We start from the raw sequence: 24,755 nt of genomic DNA, 5'->3' as shown, positions 1-24,755 counted from the left end.
GTAATGCTGTCACCACACAAGTTGTGCTACAAATTTGCTTAGCTTTCCTTAATCGAAATCAGAAGGACATTAACATTATCCTTTGATGTCTTTTTAGTATTTATGCCATGACTAAATTGGGTAAGTGATTTACTAACATTTAAGATTATTAGGAAAAAAATTATGTAGATTATGTGGACAGGAGAAAAGAAAACGAAAAAATCTCAGATCCTATATATTCATAAGGAGAGCACCGATTAAGAACACTCAATGTAAAAATCAAGGTTTTGATTCCTCCAACTATTTTTAAGTGAATCACTGCACACTATCTGTAATTACTGTGTTTCTTATAACTGCAGTTATATTTCAACTCCTACCGTGTTGCAAGCTTATGGCAGACGACACCAGTGTCTGTTATGACTTCACTCAGTCTCAGCTCGAGGTGGACCTTCCCCTGAAACACATCAAAAACAACATATGAAAAAAAATAGTTTTACGCATAGCCAGACACACTATTCCAACTTAAAACAGAGCAAGTCAGTTAATGCAAGTAATTCCAGTAGTTTACAGATCAAGTAATAGCCGTATAGCTAAGGTATTTCATCTGCCAGAGAATTTGGATTAGTAGCTATTTCACTATATTTCAGTCCACAATTCCCACCATTATCTTATCTCTGTAATTGAGGGATATGGACCATCTGTGGTCTCACATAAAAATATCGTGTTGGAGCTTTATCTGTATTTAGCATTTTAAGTATTAAGCAAAGATCTGCAATACAATTATTGAAAAGATATCACAGCAGTGTATTACAAATGAATAACTACATGTTTTAAAAATTGTATTATTTCAGAATTTTTATTTTTCTGAACTGTCAGACAAGTATCAGTAACATTACATTGAGTAACTAAAAAAAAAAAAAAAATTAAGTTCAGCCACATTGCTAGCATTCATAGCATCTACTACTAGAGTCTTCAACTCCTTACCATCACATTGACTTTATTATGACTTGGACCAAAATCTTATGCTTAAATATGCTAAAAAAAAAAAAAAAAAAAGCAATCATGAATACAAACTGCATTCCTATTAAGTCTATTACATGTAAAACATGATCATCCACTCCCACTGGCAAAAACTCAGCACTACTCTTACACCATACACATCGTAAATGCAAAATATGTTTTGTTACTGATGTCCTTCGACATGCCAACACTGACCGATAATTTTCCGGAAATCATCGTGGCCAAAATTGAGTCATTCACCTTCATAACCACCTCCTCTCCACCCTTTTTACTAAAGGATCCTAAAATCCATGGTGCTGGTTAGTCAGAGCTCTAATGCGGGTGTCATCTTTGACTCAGATCTACCTCAACTCACAAAAAAAAGGTCTGTTGCCACCCGTTTCATAAGATCTTCCAGATTTGACCTTTCCTCTTTTTGCACAAGACCAGAACTCTTGCCAGAGACTTCATGGCCTCTTCTGACTGGTTACAGCAACGTTCTGCTCTATGAGGATGTCTATCCTGCGTAACAGAGGAGAGTGAAGATCATAGTTGCATCTCATCTCAAGTTGCATCTACATCGCTGAGATCTGCTTCCTTTTACAGCAGATGTTCTTTCTTGTCTGCACAAGAGCTGGTGAAAGCAGTCCAAAGTAGAGCAGGGAGCGCAGTAACAATTAAGTAGCACTGGCACACAAAAGTTCTGTTCCAGCTCATTCCATTTAGCATTCCTCTTCCATTTAGCAGTAGAAACAAACACTGAAGTCAGTGCCTGAATAAGCCTATGAGAGATTCTGCTTCTTACAGCAACAGTCATTCTCTCCCCTTCCCTGTACACCCCTCCTAGTACCATTCTTTCTGCACTATCTTGAATGCACGCTTCACACTTCCCTGCATTTCACACTCGCACTCCTCAAACCTCTATCATCTACTTATACTTTCAGTATTCTGACTCAGTAGTGATCTTCCTGTCCGAGGGCTGGAACACAGAACTTTCAAGTACACGTGCCAGATTATACTGGTGTTCATCCAGAAAACCAGACAACAAAGATCTCTCCAAGCTGTATAAAAGCCCATGTTGCAGAGGCATCGCAGCAAGTCACTGGCATTTTGAACATGGAAGGACTCAAATGCATGGGTCCTGCTGGGTGCCTTTTGCATCATTTTAAATGAAATAATAAAAGCAAACAGCTATGTAAACCCCAAACATGTTGCATTTGGCTGTTAGATTCCTGATTCTTCATGGGCATTTCAGCAAGAGCTGAGTCCTCTTTTCACCCTGTCAGTGTACGCAAATGTCAATATTTGTCATTTTCTTCTAAATTGAACCCTGTCCTCATGAATGAGAAGGATTTCTCTGCACAAATGCGTAAAGCCACTTCTAGACCCATCTCTTTAAGCCTCACCACCACGACAGTCCCCATCGCACCCCTGTGTAACAAGGGCTAAGCACACAACCAGCTGAGAACTCTGGCTAAGCAGGACAGTTCTCTGGCTTTACTTTTCCTACATTCTCCCTTACTCCTCACTGTTCTCTCTTCCACTGATCACATTTTATCAGAGGAGTTAAACCACACGTCTCTGGAGAACAAGTTTATACTATGAACCTGTAAAAACACTGCTGCCATCTTCTTTGATATCCTGCATACTAGCTTTGCTACAGAAATCAACACTAATATAAGTTTCAAATAAATTAAGAGACAGGAACAATAGGAACTCTAGAAAAAAAGATCCTTTTGTAGCAAAATACCAAGAAGATAAGATAATGTTTTTATTGAAATATTTCTGCTGATCTTAAACAAAGGCGAGACTGACTTCCCTCAGGAAGGAAAGAATGCTCCAGTACACTCAGGTGAGCCTGAATGCAAACTTGCTTATAATGTCAATTTGCTTGACCTCACACAGACTATGATGGAAGCTCCCTATTTTAGAAATCAAGTTGTAAAAACTTTTTAAAGTTAGGAGTACTTCTCATATTTTTCCCAGCTACATTAAGTACAAAAATGCAGTGCTGCCTCCTTTGGGCTCAGAGCCATTTTTTTTCTTGTAGCTCTCTTTTTCTCTTGTGAAGACTTTGACAATGGTCAGCTGCTCAAAAAGTGACTCAGTTTCAGACAGCAAACAGAGGTCATGGGATCACTGGGACTGGCAGCCCTATGACTATTCCCAAAACGCCTCCTTGCTTCCAGCTAAAAACTCAAATGCCTAAATACATGAAAACAAGGCTACTGTAACACACTTGCAGACTTAATTTGCAGAAAATAGAACTCAAAGATATTCTTTGAGTTATATAAATACAACTTAAAGAATGTTTTTTTCCTAACCAATTTTACCATTAGACAAAATATAAGGATTCATCTGAGCAAATTTACTCCTAAGCAATGCCATTAGTTGGTTTACAAAACACCAGGTAACACACTTTTCAAAGGGAAGACAGAAAACTATGCAATGAATCAGTATCATAAACTTAACAGTTAATCTAACCAACAGAAGGCCAACTGATCACCTACGCTGGATTAAATGTACCACAGAAACAGGAAGTTGCCAATATCTTTACTTACTGAGAATTTATGACAAATACATTCTTGGTTTTATTATCAAAAGAACCACTGTGACAATAACAAGAGTCTCCAGTTGCGCTAGATGCACCCAGCTATTGACAGCATTTACAAGCAGGAAAGATCAGATAACGCGGTGGGATAAAACGTACGTTGTCCTTGTTTTACAGCTGACACGGTGGCTTGGTCCTGCTCAGACAGAATCCCGCAGAGCCAGGGATTGAGTCTAGGATCAGTCCCAGGCCCGTGTCCTAGCCATAAAGCTTTTTCCTTCAGCACAAAAAAAAATCTCAGAGAAGCAGCTGGAGGTTTGACAATTTTGAAGTAGAACGCATTAATTACTAAAAACATTTCCACAAAAAAAATATTTCAGGATGTTCCTAGAAGCAGCTTTGCTCATTAGCATACCCTTCACATTTAGAAGGGTAGGACTTCTTCAAGGAACAAGCTGAAGGAGTGCCAACTCAACTGCTGAATGCTTCCTTTTCCACAAACTCCAGCTGATATGGATGGGTGTGTTCATAGGTCATACGTACGTCCTTCCTAATCACATTTAACATCACATAATAGGGCCAGCCAGCTTCCATTTTTCACTTCTTGATTAAAGAAGCCATCAGTAGATTGGATTTCTTGTAGGAAAGCAGACAGCATTCACAAGGAAATCTGTAACAAACAAAACTTCTAAAGGGCCTTACTGAGGGGAAAAAAAAATTATACTATGCTTTTTACTAAAAAGTAACAGAATCAAGTTCCAGTCTTGTTTATTCTCACAATGCTAACAGTTATCAGGAAACAAACTTAAACCGATCATAATCTTGCAGAGAAAAGAAAAAGCAGAATCAAAGTCCTGTTTTTATAGATACAGGAAAAGCCTGTCTCCAATCACCTCATTTCTCCTTGGAATGCAGCTGTGTGTTACTGTGGACTGAAACACCAGTAGACAGTTGTAAAGCAAGTAAAAGTACTCAAGTGTTACCTACCTGTATCGTGTTTCCAGCAGTTGCAAATTTGCAGCTTAGTTTAAACACATTATGTTGAAGAGGAGAAGAAAACACATGACTGCAGATTATCCCAAAGTTATTCTTATGACAAAGTTCTGCCATCCTGGCGTGAAGCACTTTTAGCATCTTGAACAAGTGGTGAGCCTTACTTTGGGGCAGTGTTTGCAAAGTCACCAGGACACCACTGGGAATCATTTCTGAGTGTAGTTACGTGCATGCATTTTGGCCTGGAATCTGGCACACACCACGTGATCCAGCAACTGAGTGTTAATTCAGATGTAACATCTGACTTAACTCAAAACAGATGTGGTCTGGTTTTTCACAGAAAGAGTTATGAAAAAACACCAAACAACACTAGGAATTTCTGTGCTTTAAGGCTCTAGTAAATGCAGAAAAGACTACAGTCTGCCCGAGTTCAAAAGTCAGGAGCCAAATCTACCCAAATCTCTTAAATCATGTTTTTTTTAACAGTATTAACCAGATCTCCATCCTTTTTGTTACTGTGAAACTGTTTTTAGAAATTTTTCACTTTTTAAAAACATCAAAGGAAAAGAATAAGTCCTCACTGTTAATTTTAAACAAAAATATACAATCTGCTTGCTTGAATATTAAATATCAAGTCAATTATCTTCATATATGGGGCTCACAGAACACTGTAATTCTCTCTTCTACAAAAGAACACGAGGCGATATCACAAAAACTCCTAAAAAAAAAAAAAGGGTATTTGTCTACTATTAAAACTGTTGGACAAGAGGTTTGTGATCACCCGCCATTCTACTTCTCACTAGCCTACTCAATTTTGCTGGGGACTTTCCTTTCCAAGGTGGTAATGCACCTGCATGGAAGCTTTCCAAACATTTAACCCACACGGGGACACTTATCCCAGCACAGCTCCCCAACCTCATCAGCTCTGCAGCTCAGCTCTGCTCTGCTCATCGCTCAGGACTGTGGAAAGAGGGACTGGGACCCACCTTTGGGTCTTTACTCTTCTTCCTGCTGGTACAGAGTGACTGCAAGCAGTCTCACCCCAGCTCTTGGAGACAGAGGAGAGAAGAGATGTAACAGGGATCAATTGTACGAGAGGACTAGGCGAAGTTGGTGACAAGACTAGTGCCAGCTCCTCATTATTCTGGAATCTCAAATTTAAGACTCTGATACCCCTGGTGTGTTGGTTCACTTTCCCTTGTTGCAAGCTGTCTGGAGAAAGGAGTGTTGGAAGAACTCAGTGCTGCACACAGACCATTCCAGTTATGGGATAACCTGTGCTGTTCTTTTATCTTTCCAAATTTTATTTCAGGATACAGCAAGTGTTATTAGATAGATAGATCCTGTCTACTTTGAAACTCTCTTGGGCACCTTTCTGAGATGTCACCTTCTGGCACTGGTAAAGCTTAAAAGCAAACAGTAAAACTGACCCAAACCTTAAGGCTCGCTAAATGCTGTCCATGAGAGTGGGAGACGAAAGACCAACGGTGCAGCTTTAAGTAAATCCAGTCATGCAGTACTATTAGCAGCCTCACACAAGGTCACAGCCTTAATGGCAGGTTCGAGAGAAGGAGGAAGAGTTTGTTTGCCATTTACATCTGCTGCTGTAATGGCTGCTCCTTCCTTTAGCAGGAGGCAGCAGGCAGCTGGGAAAGGTCTAAGGATCACAGCTCCAGATCACGGCGCAGCATGGAAGAATCTGGAACAACATCCAGTCTATCCCTGAGGAAACTGCAACAGCTTTAATGAATGCTGTATAGATGCACAGATGCTAGGTAAAGCAGAACTGATGTCTGCTTGTCTCTGTACGTGCAAGCGTTGTCAGAGATGCTCAGTAACTGGCAAAGATCTTCAAAAGGCACAATGTTACCCTTCCTCTTTCTCTACAGGAAAAATACCTCCATACGGTCAAAATCCTTACAATTAGTAATATTTTCCTCTCAAATACTTTGATGCAATACAATATGTAGATACTGTAAATGAAAGACACCTGGCTCTCATTTCCCCAGACAAACTGTGTTCTGCAGATACAGAATCCAGGTATGTTATTTTGAAATAATGTAAATTTATTATTCAACAGGAGGTGCTCCTTACCACATGCCATGTTACCAACTAGCTTTTTAAAAGTAACAGACCCAGACTAGAAAGACTGTCTTACCCCTTTGCACTGATAAGTCTGAATACAATACTCTTACATTCACATAGGGAGGGAGTCTTGCTACAAATGATCTGGTCAATAACTGGTATTTTTTTTTAACACAAACATTATTTACGATTGTTGACGCATGATTCAGTTCCCCGAAATAATTTTGTTGGTAGGCATGTAGCCTTTGCACCCTATCACAACAGAGATTTCATCTCTTTTCAAAACAACTTGAAGAGAGAAACCTAAAAGCCACTGTTCATGAAGAGGAAAAAAAAAAAAAAAAAAAGAAAAAAGAAAAAAAAAGAGGGTAACACCCATTTGTTTCCTGTATGTGGTGGAAAGCCGATACCAAACCTGGAAGCAGCTTCTTCTTTTTACAATTTGCATATACCCATGCTCGCAGTAGGTTACACAAAATGTGTCAGTGACTCATCCTTATGCTAGAAGCATTTAAATACCTACACAAAGATAGGTAATGTCAGTGTTAGACAGAGTGCATACAACGCTCTTTAATAGAGCAGATAATTCTGCCAGTCACTGGAGTGAAACAGCCCTACACAGCTACTCTTCAAGATAATTTGCTCAACTTAGATTTTCTTAAGAATATGAGTTTGAACATAAGTAACAGTTAGCATGAGAGCCATTCCAGTTCAACATGATTTGCTCTACATATATAAAAAGCATTGACTTATACAGAACAGGAAGCAGGCAGATACAGGAGAGACTGTGGCAACTTCCACAATATTATGACCGTACAGCAAAAGAAAACAACAGAGTAGCACACTTCCAGCTTCCTCTGCAGATCTGGGATAATCTCCTCTAACTGTCACATAGGACTGAATGGAGAGGAGCTAATTCAAAAGCTCGTAGTGAAACCTTGGCTCTGCTAAAGCCATAGCAAAACTCCCACCCTGGCAGTGCCAGGATTTCATTCATGAAGCCTAACGCTTGGGATACAGACTCTGCATTCAACGGGAAGGTGCTGACAAAGGAGGAAAGCTTTTTTGAGCAGCACAGTGTGCCCTGGATATATTCTTCTAGCTCATACAGAGGAAGCACTTCGGGAGCCAGCAGTAATTTCCAGTATGTCAAAAGGATTTTAGGTTACTCTCCAAACATGCTTTGCACTAATGATGTACAGTCCACCACCTGACACTTGTATCAGTCCGTACTCAAGAACAGGCACGTTTAATCAACAACAGTCAAAGGCCTGCGTAGGCAAAATGCTAAAGTGGTGGAAGGAGGAGGAAGAGCATCTGGTGTCTGAAGAAAGTACTTCTTAACATCAGTAAATCTTTTGTACAAAGCTTTGCGTACAGAAGGTTAAAATGTGAGACAATTTGCTTCCTCAGTGTCGGTTATCTGCCCTTTACATGCCTTTTTTTTTTTTTCTTAAAGTTGATAGCCAAATAGATATGTTTCAGACACATCAAAGTTCTTGTGAGGAGGAAGGGGAAATGAGCAATTTTCAAGTTTTTATGTCAGATTTTCTCGCCCCCAACAATGAGTTTTACATAAGACCTTGAGCATGACTGGCTTTGGAGAAGCACTCTGTCATTTAATACTGAGAACCCAGCTGTAAGAAAACATGACCATTTCAACTTTGTCAGTGCTGCGGAGGAAGTAACTCAAAGCACACTTGAAAAGAGGAACTTCTAAAGCAAGAGCCTGCACAGGAAAACACGCCAGAATGATCTAACTCTCCTTGCATTTCTCCCCCACTTCGGCATATGCAGACTACGTGGTCTGGAGTACGCTGGTGTATTTTCATATTAATCAGAATGCCTCTGGATTGAACACTGCATGGCTGAAATTACTGTGGAAAAAAAAAATGAAGGGGAAAACTACTCAAAAACAGGAAAGGCCTTTTAAAGATTGCATGTGTACTCGGGCTTAAATTCCACTGAGAACACATGGACCACTGAGAGCATCTGCCATCTACAGCCCCAGGCAAATATCTGAATCAGTTACTGTTCAGTAAACTTCTGCATGTGAAGGAAAGGCAAACATTCCTGGATCTAGAGAGATGTACACACAATAGCACTGCAATTTTTGCTTCCAGTCCTCAAAAAGCATGAAAATAAGAATATAGCAGGTCCTGAAAGACAAATCATAGAACATTTCCAGTTCTATGACTAGTACAAAAGAAGATGCATTCTATGGAAAGTGTGCAACATTCATGTTCTTACTGACTTCAAACAGCTTAGAAAGTTTTGTCTTCTGTTGCTGATCCCTTCCCTCCAGCTGAGGCTGCCTGATTGTTCATAGTCTATTTCAATGCAAAAGTTAAACAATTTTCAGTAATGGCTCAACTTCTCTTTTGAATCCCACTGAAATGTTTGAGCACTTGCACTGTCAGAGACTGGCTATTTAGCTCTACGCATATTAAATGAGGAGTAGGCAGGCTCCTTAAGAAGATGGGAACTCAAAATTCCTTCAACCAAATCTGCACAAACCCACCTGGTTACCGCTCCATACTTTCAGAACAAGTTTTCCGGTCTGCAAAGTTAAGCTATGAATTATGCATTTAACGGCTGCTGTCAAGTTTCATTCTACACTCTGTATAATAAGTCTTCCTGATCACATTTAATACGTTCTAGCATATTTAAAAAGGAAATATTCCGAAATCATGACATGCCATATCTGTATGCCAAACACAAATACAATTTTGCTGGAGTTTAATAATTGTTCTCCACGGAGCAGCTTGAACTTAAACCACTTATAGCACAACTGTTTCATTACCCAAGCTGCATCTAAACAGCACTCAGGGTATACACTGACAGCACTAGAGCAGACTATGCACTGAGAGTAAAATCAGTTGGCAAGATGTGGGGGCACTGATTTACTTACCAACACAGTAAAAGCCTATCTACCTCAAGGGGCATTACAGTCCATTGCTGAATGACACAGCTCTGTGTTCTGATGGCTGCTGTTACCCACGCACTCAGATGAAGGGAAATTCAGGTGCACCTGAATATGCTGATTATCTCAATAAGCTAGTCTGCTAGACCAAATGATGAAGCAAAGCCAGAAAGGGCATGTGGGTAGGTAATGCCCAATCTGCATCTGCAGCCTGAGCAGCTGTACAGCACCTGCACTGGTTGGGATCCTGCACCACGCTGAACAGCATCAGTGGTGGTGAGATTACAGACCTCTTAGCAGCACTTAGCCTAGATGGACAATGACCTCACTTTTTGTTCAAGATCAGACCGGACTCTGGTACAAGATCAGACTGGACAATCAGGCTGGACTCTGGTACATCTTGCTGTCAAGCAATAAATGGATGAGGCATTAAAGCATCTGACAATAATGTTCGTATCTGTATAGGCTGACAATTAACATAGTCCTGCTATCAGTAACATCTTCACCTGCCATTAAGTTTATCAAGTCATAATCTCACTTTGCACTCCTGACAACACAAAATATCTTTGTATGACAGTAAGAATTAGGAGCATTAGAAAACCATAAAACTGAATGCAAAGCCTCAAGCTAAACACCTTCTGATGGAGTTACATAACATTACATTTTGATTTTTTTTTAAATATATAGGCTTATTTATTTTGTACAGCATCAGAATACTTAGAGTTATAGCTTCTGAACAAAATTTGAGAAAATAGCACAAAAATACTAAGAAATCCACTCAGATTCTCTTAACAATAGAATTCTGTTTGTTTGTTGTATTATTTTGCGCTCGCAAAAAAAAAAAGAGAAGAATCTCCTCATCACATACCATTTCCTCTCTATGTACGAAGATAGAAAACAGTATTGCCATTTGAAAAATTTGTACCATTTCTGGAACTCATACAAGTGAGGTCCAAACCACGTCAAGAAGAAAAATTTAAATTCTACTCATTAAACTTCAGATAGACAGCTCAAAATACCACTTCTTACATCAGAAACATTACTATTCTTAATTTCAAATTAGTTCTTCTGTTCTAAAAAGTGAGGCCAAACGTGTCCCAAAACTGGGCATCTGAGAACCACGGCACCTACAATTACTAATATTTCAATAACCCATTGATTTTAAGCTGTTTTCAGACTAGGCTGATTGGTCTGCTTAAAACCTGGATAAAACCTGGATATTTTCAGGCTTTGCACACCAGTAAAGAAAAGTCCTGTACAGGCTTATCACTGTCACTCAGTTTCTTTCATATCACAGCCTAATCAATTAGAAATAATTAGAAACTTGATCTCTTCTATACATACTTTTTTTTTTTTTTTAAATTCCACTCCAACTTGTATGACCTCAGGCAAGTCACACTCTTTCTGACACTTATTCGCACTGTATGCAAAGCGTGGGAGTGACAGTAGCTGCGATGCGTAACTCAGTACAGTGCTGCGATGCGTAACTGAATAGCCATGAAGTGCTCTACAACATGGAAAATAGTATTAAAGGCCACTGGCCAACAAAACCAGAAGTAAGATGGAGGAGTTCCCTGGCGTGTGGCTCAATGTTTAATCCACTAGATTGTGTGGCCAATGGGGACAACTGCTAGAATGCTAAAACTCATATTTGGCACATTAAAATTGTTTTTTGACTACTAGTATTTGCATCACTCATTGTAAATGTTAACTACTTAAAATCTTAAATTATTTTCTCTAAAATTAGAGAAAAATGCAGTAACATTGTGTAAATACTTACCATGAACACAAATATTCTTTTTTTCTCTTATAAATGAAAAAGTGTTTAGGAAAAGATACAACTGAGACACCACAAATGCAAAAAAAAAATACAAACACAAAAATACTCCTTCATTTGGTTATCGTCACTTGCATAAGAATTCATACAAAATATTTACAAATCTGCTCTTGCTATTATGGTAAACAAAACCCTCTTGCAGATTCCTTAACATAAAGGCTGTGGAACATTAAGTAAGTGGATAAAATAATCAGAGTGCTGTTTGTATTTACACTACTTGTAATAAATGCCTATCATGGAGCCCAGAAACAGCTTTTAACAGTTGAGCTCTTGTAAAGATAGAAACAGCGGAAGTGATAAACTGTACAAACAATTACAGAGAACACGCTTTCCAGCAAACATTGTTCTCCACACCTCTCCAAAAGCTAAAGCCGCCTGCAAACCTTTCTCAGATCGCAGCTTACATTGTACCAGTGTCATCCTAGAAAGCACACTAGTCCAAAAAGCTTCCACAACCTCACTCTGTGTAAATATTGTAACAAAATAAACAATACAGAAGCTTATCCAAGTACTGGCCTTCTTCAACTGATAAATTACAAAGGGAAAGTTTTCATATCCTGCAGGAAATAAACACTAAATCTATTGTTTTAAAGTCACTGTCATAAGAGGCTTTGGGGTAAGAAGAAAGGGAAACCAAGGTAAACAGAATAGACCTCAAAGTTAAAAGGCTGTTAAAAGTCTTTCCATCAGCACTGGTACTGAAATGTGACATTAAAGAGAATAAATATTTTAAAAGAGAACGTTACAGACTGAACAGGATGTCATGAGGCTTTCTTTGCATCATGTGCACAACCGTGTGCTATTTGTCTCTCCAAATAAACAGAAAACCTAACTTTGAATGTATGCTTCACTACACACAACCACACTACATGCTGGAAAGTGTATGCACTGTGTCATTTTCCTGACCTGGTATGTGCAGACTGAAAAGCCAAGACATTTATGTCCAATCCTACCACACAGCAGTATCTAAACAGTGTTTCCCCTTGCATTTACTGGAGGCTGTTGCACAGGTCAGACATTCATGTCTGCGGCCCCCTAAGCAAATACTGTGGTTCAAAAGTGACCTGTAATATATACTTACAGGAGAAAAAAGGAAAAAAAAAAACAAAAACAAAACAACAACAACAACAAAAAAAAAATAAACCACACTAATTTGTATCAACTTGATATTCTGCTACATCTTTTCAATTGTTATAATGAATGTTTTCACAAGACCTAATATTGTAACAGAAAACAGAATCTGCTTCAAAAGAAAATGCAAAAAAAGGAGTCTCACTTGTACCAAAATCTGCAAAGTACCAATCCCTACATAGAGCTGAAGCAATACAATTATCAGCATTCCCATGCTTTGGAACAGGGCCTAGAAATCCAGCAAGGAGTGGGCTTTTTTTGTCTGAGATGTACTTGTTGCCATTCCTGTGACAGCCTGCCTATATAACTATTTAAAACAGTACCTGCAGAAACTATTTTCAAGGTGGCTCTGCTCCCTGAGGAATCAACAGTTATTTATAGGGTTCTGAAGTTATTTAATACTTGAGATAACCACCCTCCTCCTTGTATCAGTGACTCTGATGGTTCACGTAGTTTTTATTATTTCTGTAGAATCCTGGCCCTATTGATTTACGCACACTTGTAATTCACCCTACACAAAGATGCAAATATCACTGAAATCTAAACCATACTAATGAGCACTGCTTCCTTTTTGTAGGGAAGCAACACATCTCTCCTAGAACCAAGGAACCCACAAAGCCCCCATGGTCTTGTTACAAATACTCCTTTGCCAAGACAATCTCACCTGTACTTCTGAATCAGCATCAACATGCTGGAGTTGAAACCAGGTGTCTCTGTTATGATACTTCTGCAGATCTTCTTTCTGTATAGCTACCTTTCCTGGAAATAAAACAAACCAGAAGTACAGTTTAAGACATGCTATAGCTCCTCCAAAGTACATTTCCATCAAAAGCAAGTTTTAAAACAATGTTTTAAGGACTATCCTATTTGAAAGGCTTCAGAGCAAGGAAAGACTTCTTCAGGGCATACTACTTTGCACAGCACATAATTCTTTCTGATGAGGAGCATTTTCCACTTTGTATTGTGAAAGACTTAAATTCTTAACATCATACTCACCTAATAGACTGAAGCACTGGGGTCTGTGGATGAGCTTTTAAGTATGCTTATAGTAAAAGTATCACTGTTACTTCTTTGATATGACAATTAAATCTGCATGAGAAAAAGCTCTAGAATTGTCAGAGAGAGGGGAGCTGGCTGTTTTCTGATTTTTGAGCCAGATGTCTGGCTCAATAATCACAAAAGAAATGTCCACGTATGGGGGGGTTATTGCTAACAATGCTACAGAAGAAGGCTTTTCACTATATATTTTCGCAGAAGGGCAGCTACTAGAGATGTCAAGTCACAGCAAATCCCCCTAACTGCATTTTTAGACCCTGTTTACCTCCTTCCCTCACTCAAATCTTGCAGAGTTTGCATTCTGCAACCCAGAGCCACCCAAGTACTACCTCTGACTGTACAGAGGCAAAAAACCCACCCCACAGCAGAACTTGCCCCTCATGTTTTTAACACCCTCTCACCCCTATCAAATTAGGTGGTTTGGTAGTTAGGGCAATAGCAGCCAGTTCCATGTTGTGAACTAATGTACATGCATGCCAAGGGCTGATATATATATATATATTTATATATATATATATATATATATATAATGCTGAAACTTTTATCTTGGCCCAGTCTCTCTCGGGCATTATGTAAAGCACTCTGAGGGGCAATGAAGCTTTCACCAGGCGTCTTTCTTTGTATATACAAAGCAGAGCACGGCATGCCTGAGGAGCACATGATCCTCAGAAAGCAGTTTTGGGCTGGGTGGTTCCTCAGGCACTGAGCAAAGCAGCATGCTCGAAATGAAAGAATCCAGGACAGTCAGAGAGACATTCATGAGGCTTGAGAAAGCTGGGTTTTGGCAACATGGTTTGGTAGCAGACTTTCTCTGCTAGAGCGAGTTGCTCGCATACAGTTTGCAACCACTGCTTTCTACAGAAACACAGACCTTCTTTAACCAACCCCATTAGATAAAATACACTGATGGACACAGTTGTAATGGGAGAGATATTTCCAAGGCTTCCCAAACCCAAGCAGTTTGGCCAGAGGCCAGTAATACAGTACCCCAGCAAAAGTTAACAGAACACATTTACAAGAAAAAAAAAAATAATCTCCACACGATGAAAGAGTATGAAAATGGCAAACAAAAAGTATTCTCCCTTCAGAAATCAAGTCCCAGCAGTAAGTTATTACACCCAGTGTTCCCTCAAATCTCAAATTTTGGCCCTTTCCTTTGGCTGCTTGCTCAGCTACTCAGTGTGTGGCAGCTGCTGCTTCATTCTTCCGTCACCCTTGGGTTGTTTCTGGTAACAGTTTCCAGATTTCCAGTCCCAGTTTCTAAACTACTCTGCCATCCTTCCACAGCTGCCCTCCACAGTATCCAGCAGGGTTTCTGCTCCAGGTTTTACAGAGCTGCTGACCCGTAACTCCCAAGTCTTGCTCATTCTGCTCTCAGTGGTCTCCTCCCCCTGCTCGTCCTTTAGAGATTACCAGATCCATCTCCTGGCAAACATTAAACCAGAGATTAGAGAGACAGATTCATTACCAGGCTCTTTACTGGACATGCGAGCAAGCGACTTGAAACTTCTTAGGAAAGCAGTAATTAAATTACACAAACCTACAATATAATATGACAGAAAGTGTAAATAAGACATCTGAACTGCACTGAACAAGGGACACCAAGTTACACTGGTGAGAACCTGTGTAAGGATGGGTGCGTATTTTCAAAGCTTCTATTTTTATTCTTCAACCACAGCAGTTTGTGGGCAACCTAGTTTCTGTAAAACATTTTAAGAGAGTAAACGCCTGACCTTCCAATAATTGCTTTGGACCTCATCTGAAATTGTTTACTTTCACTGCTTGCTATCCTCACTATATCCTTTAATCTCTTGCAGAAATCCTCCACCCGACTGCAGCGTAGCATGCACTTCCCAAACACCCGTCGCTTGTATCTTTCCATCAGTCTCATTCACAGTAAACACCCTTGCAGGCAATGTCCTTGTGGAAAACTGAAAGACGATTTCATCAACACCTGCGCGGAGCATAAATGGTGCTATCACCGTCCCCTCTTCCGTCAGGGAGTTCCCCTGCTCCCAACATCAAAGACGGCAGGGTCACGGAGATGGGTCTGACCGCACAGTCATAACCACAGCACCAAGTGTTTGGAAGCAATGCTACGTTCCTCCAGCTCCACGAGGGTTAACACGGTGGTACAACTGTTTTGATTAGGAAACTGTTTGAAGAGCACTGTTTGCTCTGCACACAAGCAAGTCTTATTAATGAGTGAAACTTATTGACTGGCCTGGCTGGAATCCAGGGTTTTTCACTGTATACCAAATGATCCACAAAGGAGAAAAATCTACTAAGAAAAAAAAAAAAAAAACAAAAACAAACCACAGAGGAGGAAGGAAGGGAGAGTAAAATAAGAGCTTATACTTTGGCTAGTCTGAACAGATACAAAGGTGTATTACTGATAAGGCAGATTGTTTGATCTGCCCTGCTAAACAATTCCATGTGTTCAGAAGTGCCTCGCACAATTTCTGTTTGTAACTCTTTGTCTGTATTGGCCACGTCCATGTGCTCACCCAACTCACACTCCTCCTCCTCATCACCAGGCCTGCGTACAGCACAGTGCAGGCGCTGAGCACAGTCAGGTCCCGCCCTCCTCTATAGTCACTGCTCTGCCACCAGCTGACCTGCATCTGACCTGGCTCCAACAACTTCTAGCCTGGCCAGAACTAGGTTAAACCTAGGCCAATAATCACAAGCTCTTGGCAGCTGTCATTTGACCTGTCACTACATGATAAGGGCCTACAATTCTCCTTGAAGATAAACCTGCCACAAGAGGTCAGAAAGGTTTACCACCACTCATTTACAGGACCTTTTCCTCTTTGTGGTTCTTCAGCACGCTCCCAAACTCCAGCCCATTGTCTCGTGCTCTTTCTCAAGACGTGGGTGGCTGCCAGGCAGCAGCGAAAGACTCCAAAACTTGCACCTGAGGCACCCAGCCACTCCTGCCTGTTTCCTCAGAGCCGCCCCAGGCTGCAGAGAATCTGGGTCTGTTTAAGCTTTTAGACACTGTATGGGAGGAGGCAGGAAACAGCAGAGCGTGCTGAACGGTACGAGGTGTAATTTCAAAACCTTTTTAAAAGTTAGATTCTCGGCAGTAAGATCAGCAATAATGAGGTAAAAGCATTCTTCTCATCTGAACTAATTTCTTTCTGAAGTCTGACATTCACCAGGACCTCAGGCTGGGAAACCCCACACACTCCTCTTATGTTTTTCACCCGTATGGCAGCAATCTCCCTATGTGTCCTCAGTTCAGACTGAACAGATCTTCACCAGCACGTTTAAATCCTAAGCCCTGTGTACAAAACAAAGACGCGACATGTCACACTTGACTCCTTCCTTCTGTGAATCTCTCTTTAGGGGAAAAAAAAAAAAAACCAACAACAAATCTACCAAAAAACTATTATTTCAAACACGCAGCCAGTTCACGGATAAAGGAAGCTACTACTTAGGGCCTGGATGGTCTTAAGGGTGCAAATTCCGCTTTACAATCCCTGGTGCAAACTGATTTAAAAGCCTCCTACTTTCCCCACCCATGCACCCCTGTCCCTGCAGCATGCTGTACTGAAACTGTTGAGGAAACTAATACAAACTAAAAACCATCGAATAATGAAAATAACCATTCTGGGGGTGAAGAAGGGAGGAAGAAATAAGTTTCAGGGGTCATGTGTGGGTGTTGTTGGCATTTTTAACACATAGATCGTTTCAACTGACCCGTTTTACAGCTTCCCCACTCAGCATTAACCCAGCTAGAAGATAGGAGATTGTGGAAGATCAATAATTTAGGCACAAAAGCAGAAATATGCATCACAGATAGGTAGAGATTTCTGGCTACACCACTTGGGAAAGTGTTTGTGGAAACACCCTATCTGCAGTGCCCATCCCTCACTGGAGTTTCAAAAGCTCTTGCAAGGCAAGTCAATGCAGCCCATTAGCTTCTCCCTGGCTGTGCCTGGGCTTGTTAATTCAGGGTCTAACACTTCCACACAAAGACTAACAGAGTTGATAATTTGGCTCAGGCATTCTCCATCCAGTCACAACTACCTACTCTCTGGATTACCTGTTGGTGACAAAAAAGATTAGGTACTAGTTTGAGGATTAGACCTCATGTTTTAATACTCACTTGCCAGTTTGCAGAGGGTTTACCTCGCAGCTGAGATACATGAATATTTATGTCAGATGCTAGACTAGTAGAAGATATACTCCTTTAACGAAAAAGAAGTCAAGAGATCAATAGGACAGGAGTTTGTCATTTTAAAAGGGCATGAGGCTTTACCTGAAAAACAATCTTTAGAGAACCTAAAATCAGAGCATTCCAGGAGCTCTTGTACCTTCAAGTTACCTTTATCTTGGAATACTTGCACAGTGAAAGCCACAGAACTTTGCAGACTGCTGCCAAGTGAGCAGAAGCAATATAATATAGTGGTTTTAATAAAACATCCTCCATTAACACCGACTGCAGTATAGTTAATTTATAGGAAAGGGTTAGGTCTGAGTCACATGTTAAAAGGCCCCACATGCCTAATTAATTCAATCTTCTATTAATTCTGCTCTAAGCAGAGACTACTTTACCTCCTGTGTGCTGCAATATTAGGCAGTAAGAGGACCTGGAATCTAGTTCAGAAGTTGCTCCATCTAGTATATTAAGTGCACAGACACACAATATCAGCAAATTCATTTAAAATAACTGATATGAAGGTGCACAAGGAGAGTCAACTTTCAATAGCTGGAAAGACTAAGGACAAACCAGAATTGATTTTAATCAATGTTTTAGGCTGAGAAAACGTTATGAAACTTTAGTTATCTTAATCTCCAACCAGGAAGCACTGCTACTGTTCCAGACTACCTGGAATTTTATGATTTCCTATATAAAAGGTTATTTGTCACGAAATAAAAGTACAGAAATTTTGCAAGAACAAAAGGGCTAGATGCCTGCCTTGCTCAAGAGCAGCACAAACTCACTCATCCCTCCCATAACACAGAAAAAGATTGAAACAAGCAATCTCTGTACTTAAGGATTACAAAGATAAGGATGAGAATTAGGGGCAACATAAGGCTTCGGAGCCTTAGAAGCAGCAGAACGGCTCCCTCCTGGCTCCTGTGCAGTGCACCATGAACCACAAGCACTACTAGTCCATCTGCTACCATGGGTAAGAATTAGAGGCAACAACGGCAGAACACTTCCAGCACATCAGCAATGCATTCTACACAGAGTACTGATGTGTACTATATTCATTACCCCAATTTTGTTTGGTTTTTTTACAGTTTTTAATAACTAGTCCAAATACAGTAAGAATATAACTTATGAAACCCATTTTTTTCCTTCGTGGAACTCAGCATCTTGGATAAATCTTGGATAATAAGGCAGAGAAAAGTAGGCTGTGGATAAGATATAGCTTCTATCCTTAAAAGCAGCAAGCTGCAGCACTGTATGGACTATCCTCTATCAGAGTAGTTTTGCTAGCCACAACCGTAAAGATCTTGTCTGGCTTACATTGCTATTTCTACTCTCCCTTCATGTTAAAAAAAAAAAAAAAAAAACAACAAAAAAAACCCACACAACAACAAAAAAAAACCCACCCTACCCTACCACATCTCTGGTACCAATCCTCTGCCAGCTGCTCTCTGGGCTCTTAAAATGTCCATACATTTGAGAAAGGTATCATACCATGGCTGGTTGCAATGGAAGAGCAGTCCTAAAATCTACACTTGCAGTCACTGTTGTCTGCCTTACAGTAGGGATCAAGACCCCGAGCATGCTGCCTGCACTGAACAACCACCTCCTTTATCCCCCTCCATCACCGGCCCCTTCCAGGTGTTGCCACCAGAAGCCTCTGCTACTGCATCTTCTTCACAGTCTCAGTCTTTGCTTAGTTCAAGCAAGGCATAAACCAGCCGAAGATCGCTTAACATCTGCTAGTGCTGAGATAAGTCAAGTACTGTAGAAAGCAGAGAAAGCCCAGCTCAAACTCTAGCAGTCCGAAGTACACTGGGAGGATGGATCTATGGCGATATTCCAAATACAGATTGTATTAACACTGTCATTTGGTAAGGAGGAGGGTTGCACAAAAGGACAGTCGAGGTTCTGGCAAATTATGCTCAGCAGTTTTGTTTATAGTATGTGTACTTGTAGGAGGAAAAAGGAAAAATACGTATTTTTGAAAGCTCAACTTTGTTTTCCTGCTTTTGTGACCATCTGTTATGCTAAAAGATATTCCGAGTGCATCCTAACAATTTATTCTATGCAGAAAGTATTTATTTTAGGCTTTCTATGTAACTGTAGAGAATCTTCTCAGGATAATTCTAGTTTATAGCTTCGAGACTTGTCATTGTGGGACAGAGTCATCTGTTTCCTTTATTTCATTAGTAGCTATATTTATACCATAGTGAGTAGCTATTATTCACATGTCATCCCACAGTACATCACGGAAACAGTAAACCAAGCTGTGACTGCTGCCTAAGCCATGGTTGGGGTGAAGGAGACAGGAACTCCCTTTTCTATTAAAATCTTAATCTCTGCTTCACATCGTATTGGAAGATCTTTCCTACAGCTAGCTAGCAAGAAACATAGTTTAACAGGGATGATTCTTTTTCAATTTTTCTTTTAAACCAATAAAACAATCAAAATGTGATGCTTCCGCTACATTTGGCAACAATTACCTAATAATGGCAGATGGTTTGCTTGGATGTCTGCTAACAAACGGCAGCAACTCTAAAAACACACCTCCTCAGCTTTGGAAGTAGTCATTAACAAAGGCACAGTCACCTCAAACTTGCAATTCCAGGGTGTTTTCATTCTATGAGAGTGTCCACAAGGTATGACTTGGTTTCATCTACTTTAGTCCAGAGCTGCTTAGTTTAATTACCTCCGAAGGCAAATTTGTTTTATTGCCTTACTTTGCTTCAGCTCATCTAGCATTAAGCAGGAAGACAGTTACAACCTGCCAGGATACAATGGCCACAAGAGTTTCAATTTGTTGTAGAACACACCTGATTAACAGAACACTTGCTCATCTCCTCACTGCCCTTCTGCCCCTTCATTGAAGGGCTCAGGCATTTCACATCTCTGCGTTACTCAGTACCATTCCATCCCCATCAACACAGCAACCAAGCCTCCTCCTCAGTCAGGAGTACCACAAACTTACAGAAGAAAGTTCTGACTCCCCAATGCAGTAATGGGGGCCAAGATTTGATACAGTGAATTTACTTCTTCCCCTCAGATCTTCACAGGGGGTGCATTTTGTTCTGTTCAGGTTCCTGCTTAACACAGATGTTAGCAAGTCAGTTACATGCATCTGTTACCAAAACAAATAAAGTCCTGGGGGGGAAACAAACATGTGATTTGTGATTTAATTAGAGAACAAATAATTGTATACTTGTCACCTGAAGAGCTTATGATATTAACTATTCTCTCAGCACAGCGTTAAATTTCTCGGTGTGGCACATTTCCTGTTTTTAACTGATCTGTGTCACAGTCTGGCAGCCTGAACTGTTCATTGCATGCCCAGGAGAACACCAGCTCAGGGCATATCGTGGAGATGGTTTTCTTCACTAAACCTAGCTCAATTACTAAATGCTGAGAAAAGCCTTCCGTCCCATTGCATTGGCACAGCTTGCCTCATTCAATGTTTCCAAAAAGCTGAAAACTAAATATCAAAACATAATCATTAAAGAACACGTATTTACATTTGCCTTATTTAGCAGCACTACTACCCTAATGCTCCTCCTACTGCATGCAGCCAGACACATCTTTTTTCCCCCATTACTACTGGAGCGGTACCAACTGACAGTTTTTCAAGTTAACCCTATCTCCTCAATGCCTTTCTCATTGTAACAAATAGATGGAAATAGCCATCCTATGTATTATACAGACACATGTTCCATCAAGTTGGCCTACTACTCCTATTTGATCACTTGGAAACAGAAAAACAAATCTAATTTTAAATTACTTTCACTAGTACATTTCCTACTCAAAGCTTCTCAACATACATAAATCAGTATATAAACTCTAGCCAGTAACAGTCAAGACACACAATATCAATTAAACAACTTAAGACTAGTTTATTTCCACAGTATTTGCTACATTTTATAAAAAAAAAAAAAATCATATTTCAGATCCACTGAGGTCTACATTTTCTTCATTATATTTGCATTTGAACCAGCATCCAAGATTCTTCCTAGACACAGTTGTTCACGAGTTGTATCTGGTTTAGCTAACAAAATCCTACATGACTTTGCAAATTACGATTATGAAAATGCAAATGTAAACAAACAAACATGCAAACTCAAAGATATCTTTATCTGCACAATCCTCCCATCCTGTATGCCAAAACACTACAGCATGTTCCAAAACGTATCTGCTACACATGAGTTCCAGTTTCTGAATTTGTTTGGTTCTCCTCGGAAGTTTCTGTCAGAGGTTTCAGGGGTTATGGTTTTTCATTTTCTTGCCCCAACTTCTTCTGCTTTTAGTGGCTTGAGCATTTTCATCTGTCACACATACAGTTGCATTTTGGATGTTACAAGAATTTACAATCACAAAAACTTGTACTTCATATTTGAATAAATAAAAGCATGTCTACTCTGAGCTCCAGTCACCCGGGAAATCAATATTATAACATCAACAGAAATTTCTGGCAATACTACATAGTGATTCAAGAGGAACTCTGTTAGCCAACAATCTTCAAAAAACAACTACTTGCCAAATTCTCACCGTTTTCACACACATGCACTCTGTGTTCTCTCTCAGTCTCGAAACTCCCTCAAAACCAGCCACACAAACAATGCAAACAGATATTTTAAACATACTAGATCACACAGAAAACACCAGCAAATTCACAAGCTCGTAATAGTTGAACTTAAAATTAGTCTCCCTGGATGGACGACACAATCCCCAACTCCCTTCTCTGAGAAACTTCATTGCTGGATGAGCATGGGTAACCACATTTTTTTCAGCAGAAGTGTCTCATAATGGTATAATATAACAACCGCTCCCTGTATCATAGAATCACAGAATGGCTTGGGTTGGAAGCAACCTTAAAGATCATCTAGTTCCAATCCCCCTGCCATGGGTAGGGACACCTTCCACTATACAGGTTGCTCAGAGCCTCATCCAGCCTGGCCTTGAACATTTCCAGGGATGGGGCCTCCACCACCTCTCTGGGCAACTTGTTCCAGTGCCTCACCACCTTCACCGTAAAAAATTTATTTCCTTACATCTAATCTAAATCTACCCTCTTCCATTTTAAAGCCATTAACCCCCTGACCTATCACTATGTGCCCCTGTCAAAAGTCCCTCTCCAGCTTTCTTGTTAGGCCCCCTTTAGGTACTGAAGGCCACTATAAGGTCTCCCTGGAGCCTTCTCTTCTCCAGGCTGAACAACCCCAACTATCTCAGCCTGTCCTCGCAGGAGAGGTGCTCCAGCCCTCCGATCATCTTCATGGCCCTCCTCTGGACTCCAGCAGGTCCACATCCTTCTTACATTGGGGGCTCCAGAGCTGGATGCAGTAGTCCAGGTAGGGTCTCACAAAAGCAGAGTAGAGGGGCAGAATCACCTCCCTTGACCTGCTGGCCATGCTTCTTTTGATGCAGCCCAGGATGCGGTTGACCTTCTGGGCTGCAAGCACACATTGACAGCTGATGCTGAGTTGCTCTTCTCATCAACCAACATCCCCAAGTCCTTCTCCTCAGGGCTGCTCTCAACCCATTCTTCACTCAGCCTGTATTTGTGTTTAGAATTACCTCAACCCATGTGCAGGACCCTTGCACTTGGCCTTGTTGAACTTCACAGGGCTTGCACAGCCCCAGCTCTCAAGCCTGTCAAGGTCCCTCTGGATGGCATCCTCTTCCCTCCATCCTTCCCAGTAACCTAAACAAAAGGCCCCTACTTGCAGAATTTGGTGGTTCAGTGGAAAAGGGCTTATTCTAGCATTACTCTGACCAAACTTTTTCAGTTTTCTCTTCCAAACCTTTTCAAGAAAAGGTCTCGTAAGACTGAGTTGAAGATACACATATAGCAGCTATTCCTTTTTAAATATTACAGATTTCCAATGAAAAAGTTCCCTTTCTCAAAAAGACTCCACTGCTTAGCTTCACTGCTGCTGACTCCTGTTCAATAGGAACTACTGAAAATAACCACATACAGTTACTCCAGAGCACTGTTCTCTTTCAAGAAAATTTTCCCATCACAAGCAGAACTTTATCAAAGTTAGTATCAGAGTGACAGCCATTCCGGATTTCCTTCTTCTCTCCATTGCCATTTATCGCACTTTCGCATCTTTGAAATGCTCTTTAAAATATGGCTGTGATAAGGAGGGAGGGGAACAGAGGGGAAGATTCAGACTGCAACAGCCAATATGCACTGTAAAATCTCAACGTAGACAGGTAACACCGGAGTTTTGACTTCTAGTGCTACATCAGTGTAGTAACACACCAGTCTGCCTACCTACAGGTTCTGCAACGCATACAAAAGTAAACACTGACGATTCCTGAAGAGGTATCAATCTTTCAAGTATCCAAACAAAAGTCTCTTTGCCTCTTCTGCAAGTCCTTCTTTTCACAAACTGCTCCCAGCACCTTTAAGACAAGATTACTCCAGCAGCTCCTGAAAAATTCCCCTCCAATGTCAGCGGGGACTTTCCTAAGTTTCTGCTTTAATTACTAAAACAGAAACTTAGGAAACATGGAGAAAAGGAAAAAATTTGCACTGTTCTATCTGCAATTTCATGAGCCTGGCTTGGGTCAAGCAGAGATCCTTGTTCCAAGAGAGAGAGTAAAGCCCTGAGCAAGAAAAGTCCCAGTTTGTGGCCTGTTCATGGGTCACTGCAGTTGCAGAAACCAGTGACACATAGGAGATCAGATTAGGTAATTTCAACAATGAAAAACTCATCATTTGAAAGAAATGAGGCATTACTTTAATATTACAAAGGGAAACTGGAGAACAGAAAGACCAAAAAGCTTTCCAAAAGCTCTCTCAAAAATCAGAACCTGACCCCCTCCTCCCCAGGTGCTGGATTGCTGGATGCTGTACACACATGAGCTCAGTTTGGAACTGAGAGAATGACAACCCAGTTTCCTAGGTCATATGTAAAATGTAAAACATTAATTAAAGAAAAAGCTAGTGACTGCACAATAAACTAGTTCAATGTACATTTAACATAATGCATTTTACAGCATTATACAAACTGTTGCTAAACAGATAGCTTCCTCA

General features: G+C 40.4%; 1 protein-coding gene across 1 annotated transcript in view; it reads right to left on the bottom strand.

Moving 5' to 3' along the window:
• The window catches only part of RASA3 (RAS p21 protein activator 3), a 132,120-nt gene that overhangs the window by 57,183 nt on the left and 50,182 nt on the right, over positions 1-24,755 (bottom strand). The window contains exons 4-5 of the mRNA XM_086770058.1: positions 13,163-13,257; positions 357-433 (exon numbers count right to left, since the gene is read on the bottom strand). Of these exons, the coding sequence (XP_086626184.1) occupies positions 357-433; positions 13,163-13,257 (172 nt within the window). The remainder of the gene's footprint in view (positions 1-356; positions 434-13,162; positions 13,258-24,755) is intronic.

This window comes from Chlamydotis macqueenii, chromosome 1 (assembly GCF_036417535.1).
Source record: "Chlamydotis macqueenii isolate bChlMac1 chromosome 1, bChlMac1.mat, whole genome shotgun sequence".
NCBI classification, from domain to species: Eukaryota; Metazoa; Chordata; class Aves; order Otidiformes; family Otididae; genus Chlamydotis; species Chlamydotis macqueenii.
Note: the sequence above shows the minus strand (reverse complement) of the source record. Positions and strands in the feature narration are given on the sequence as shown.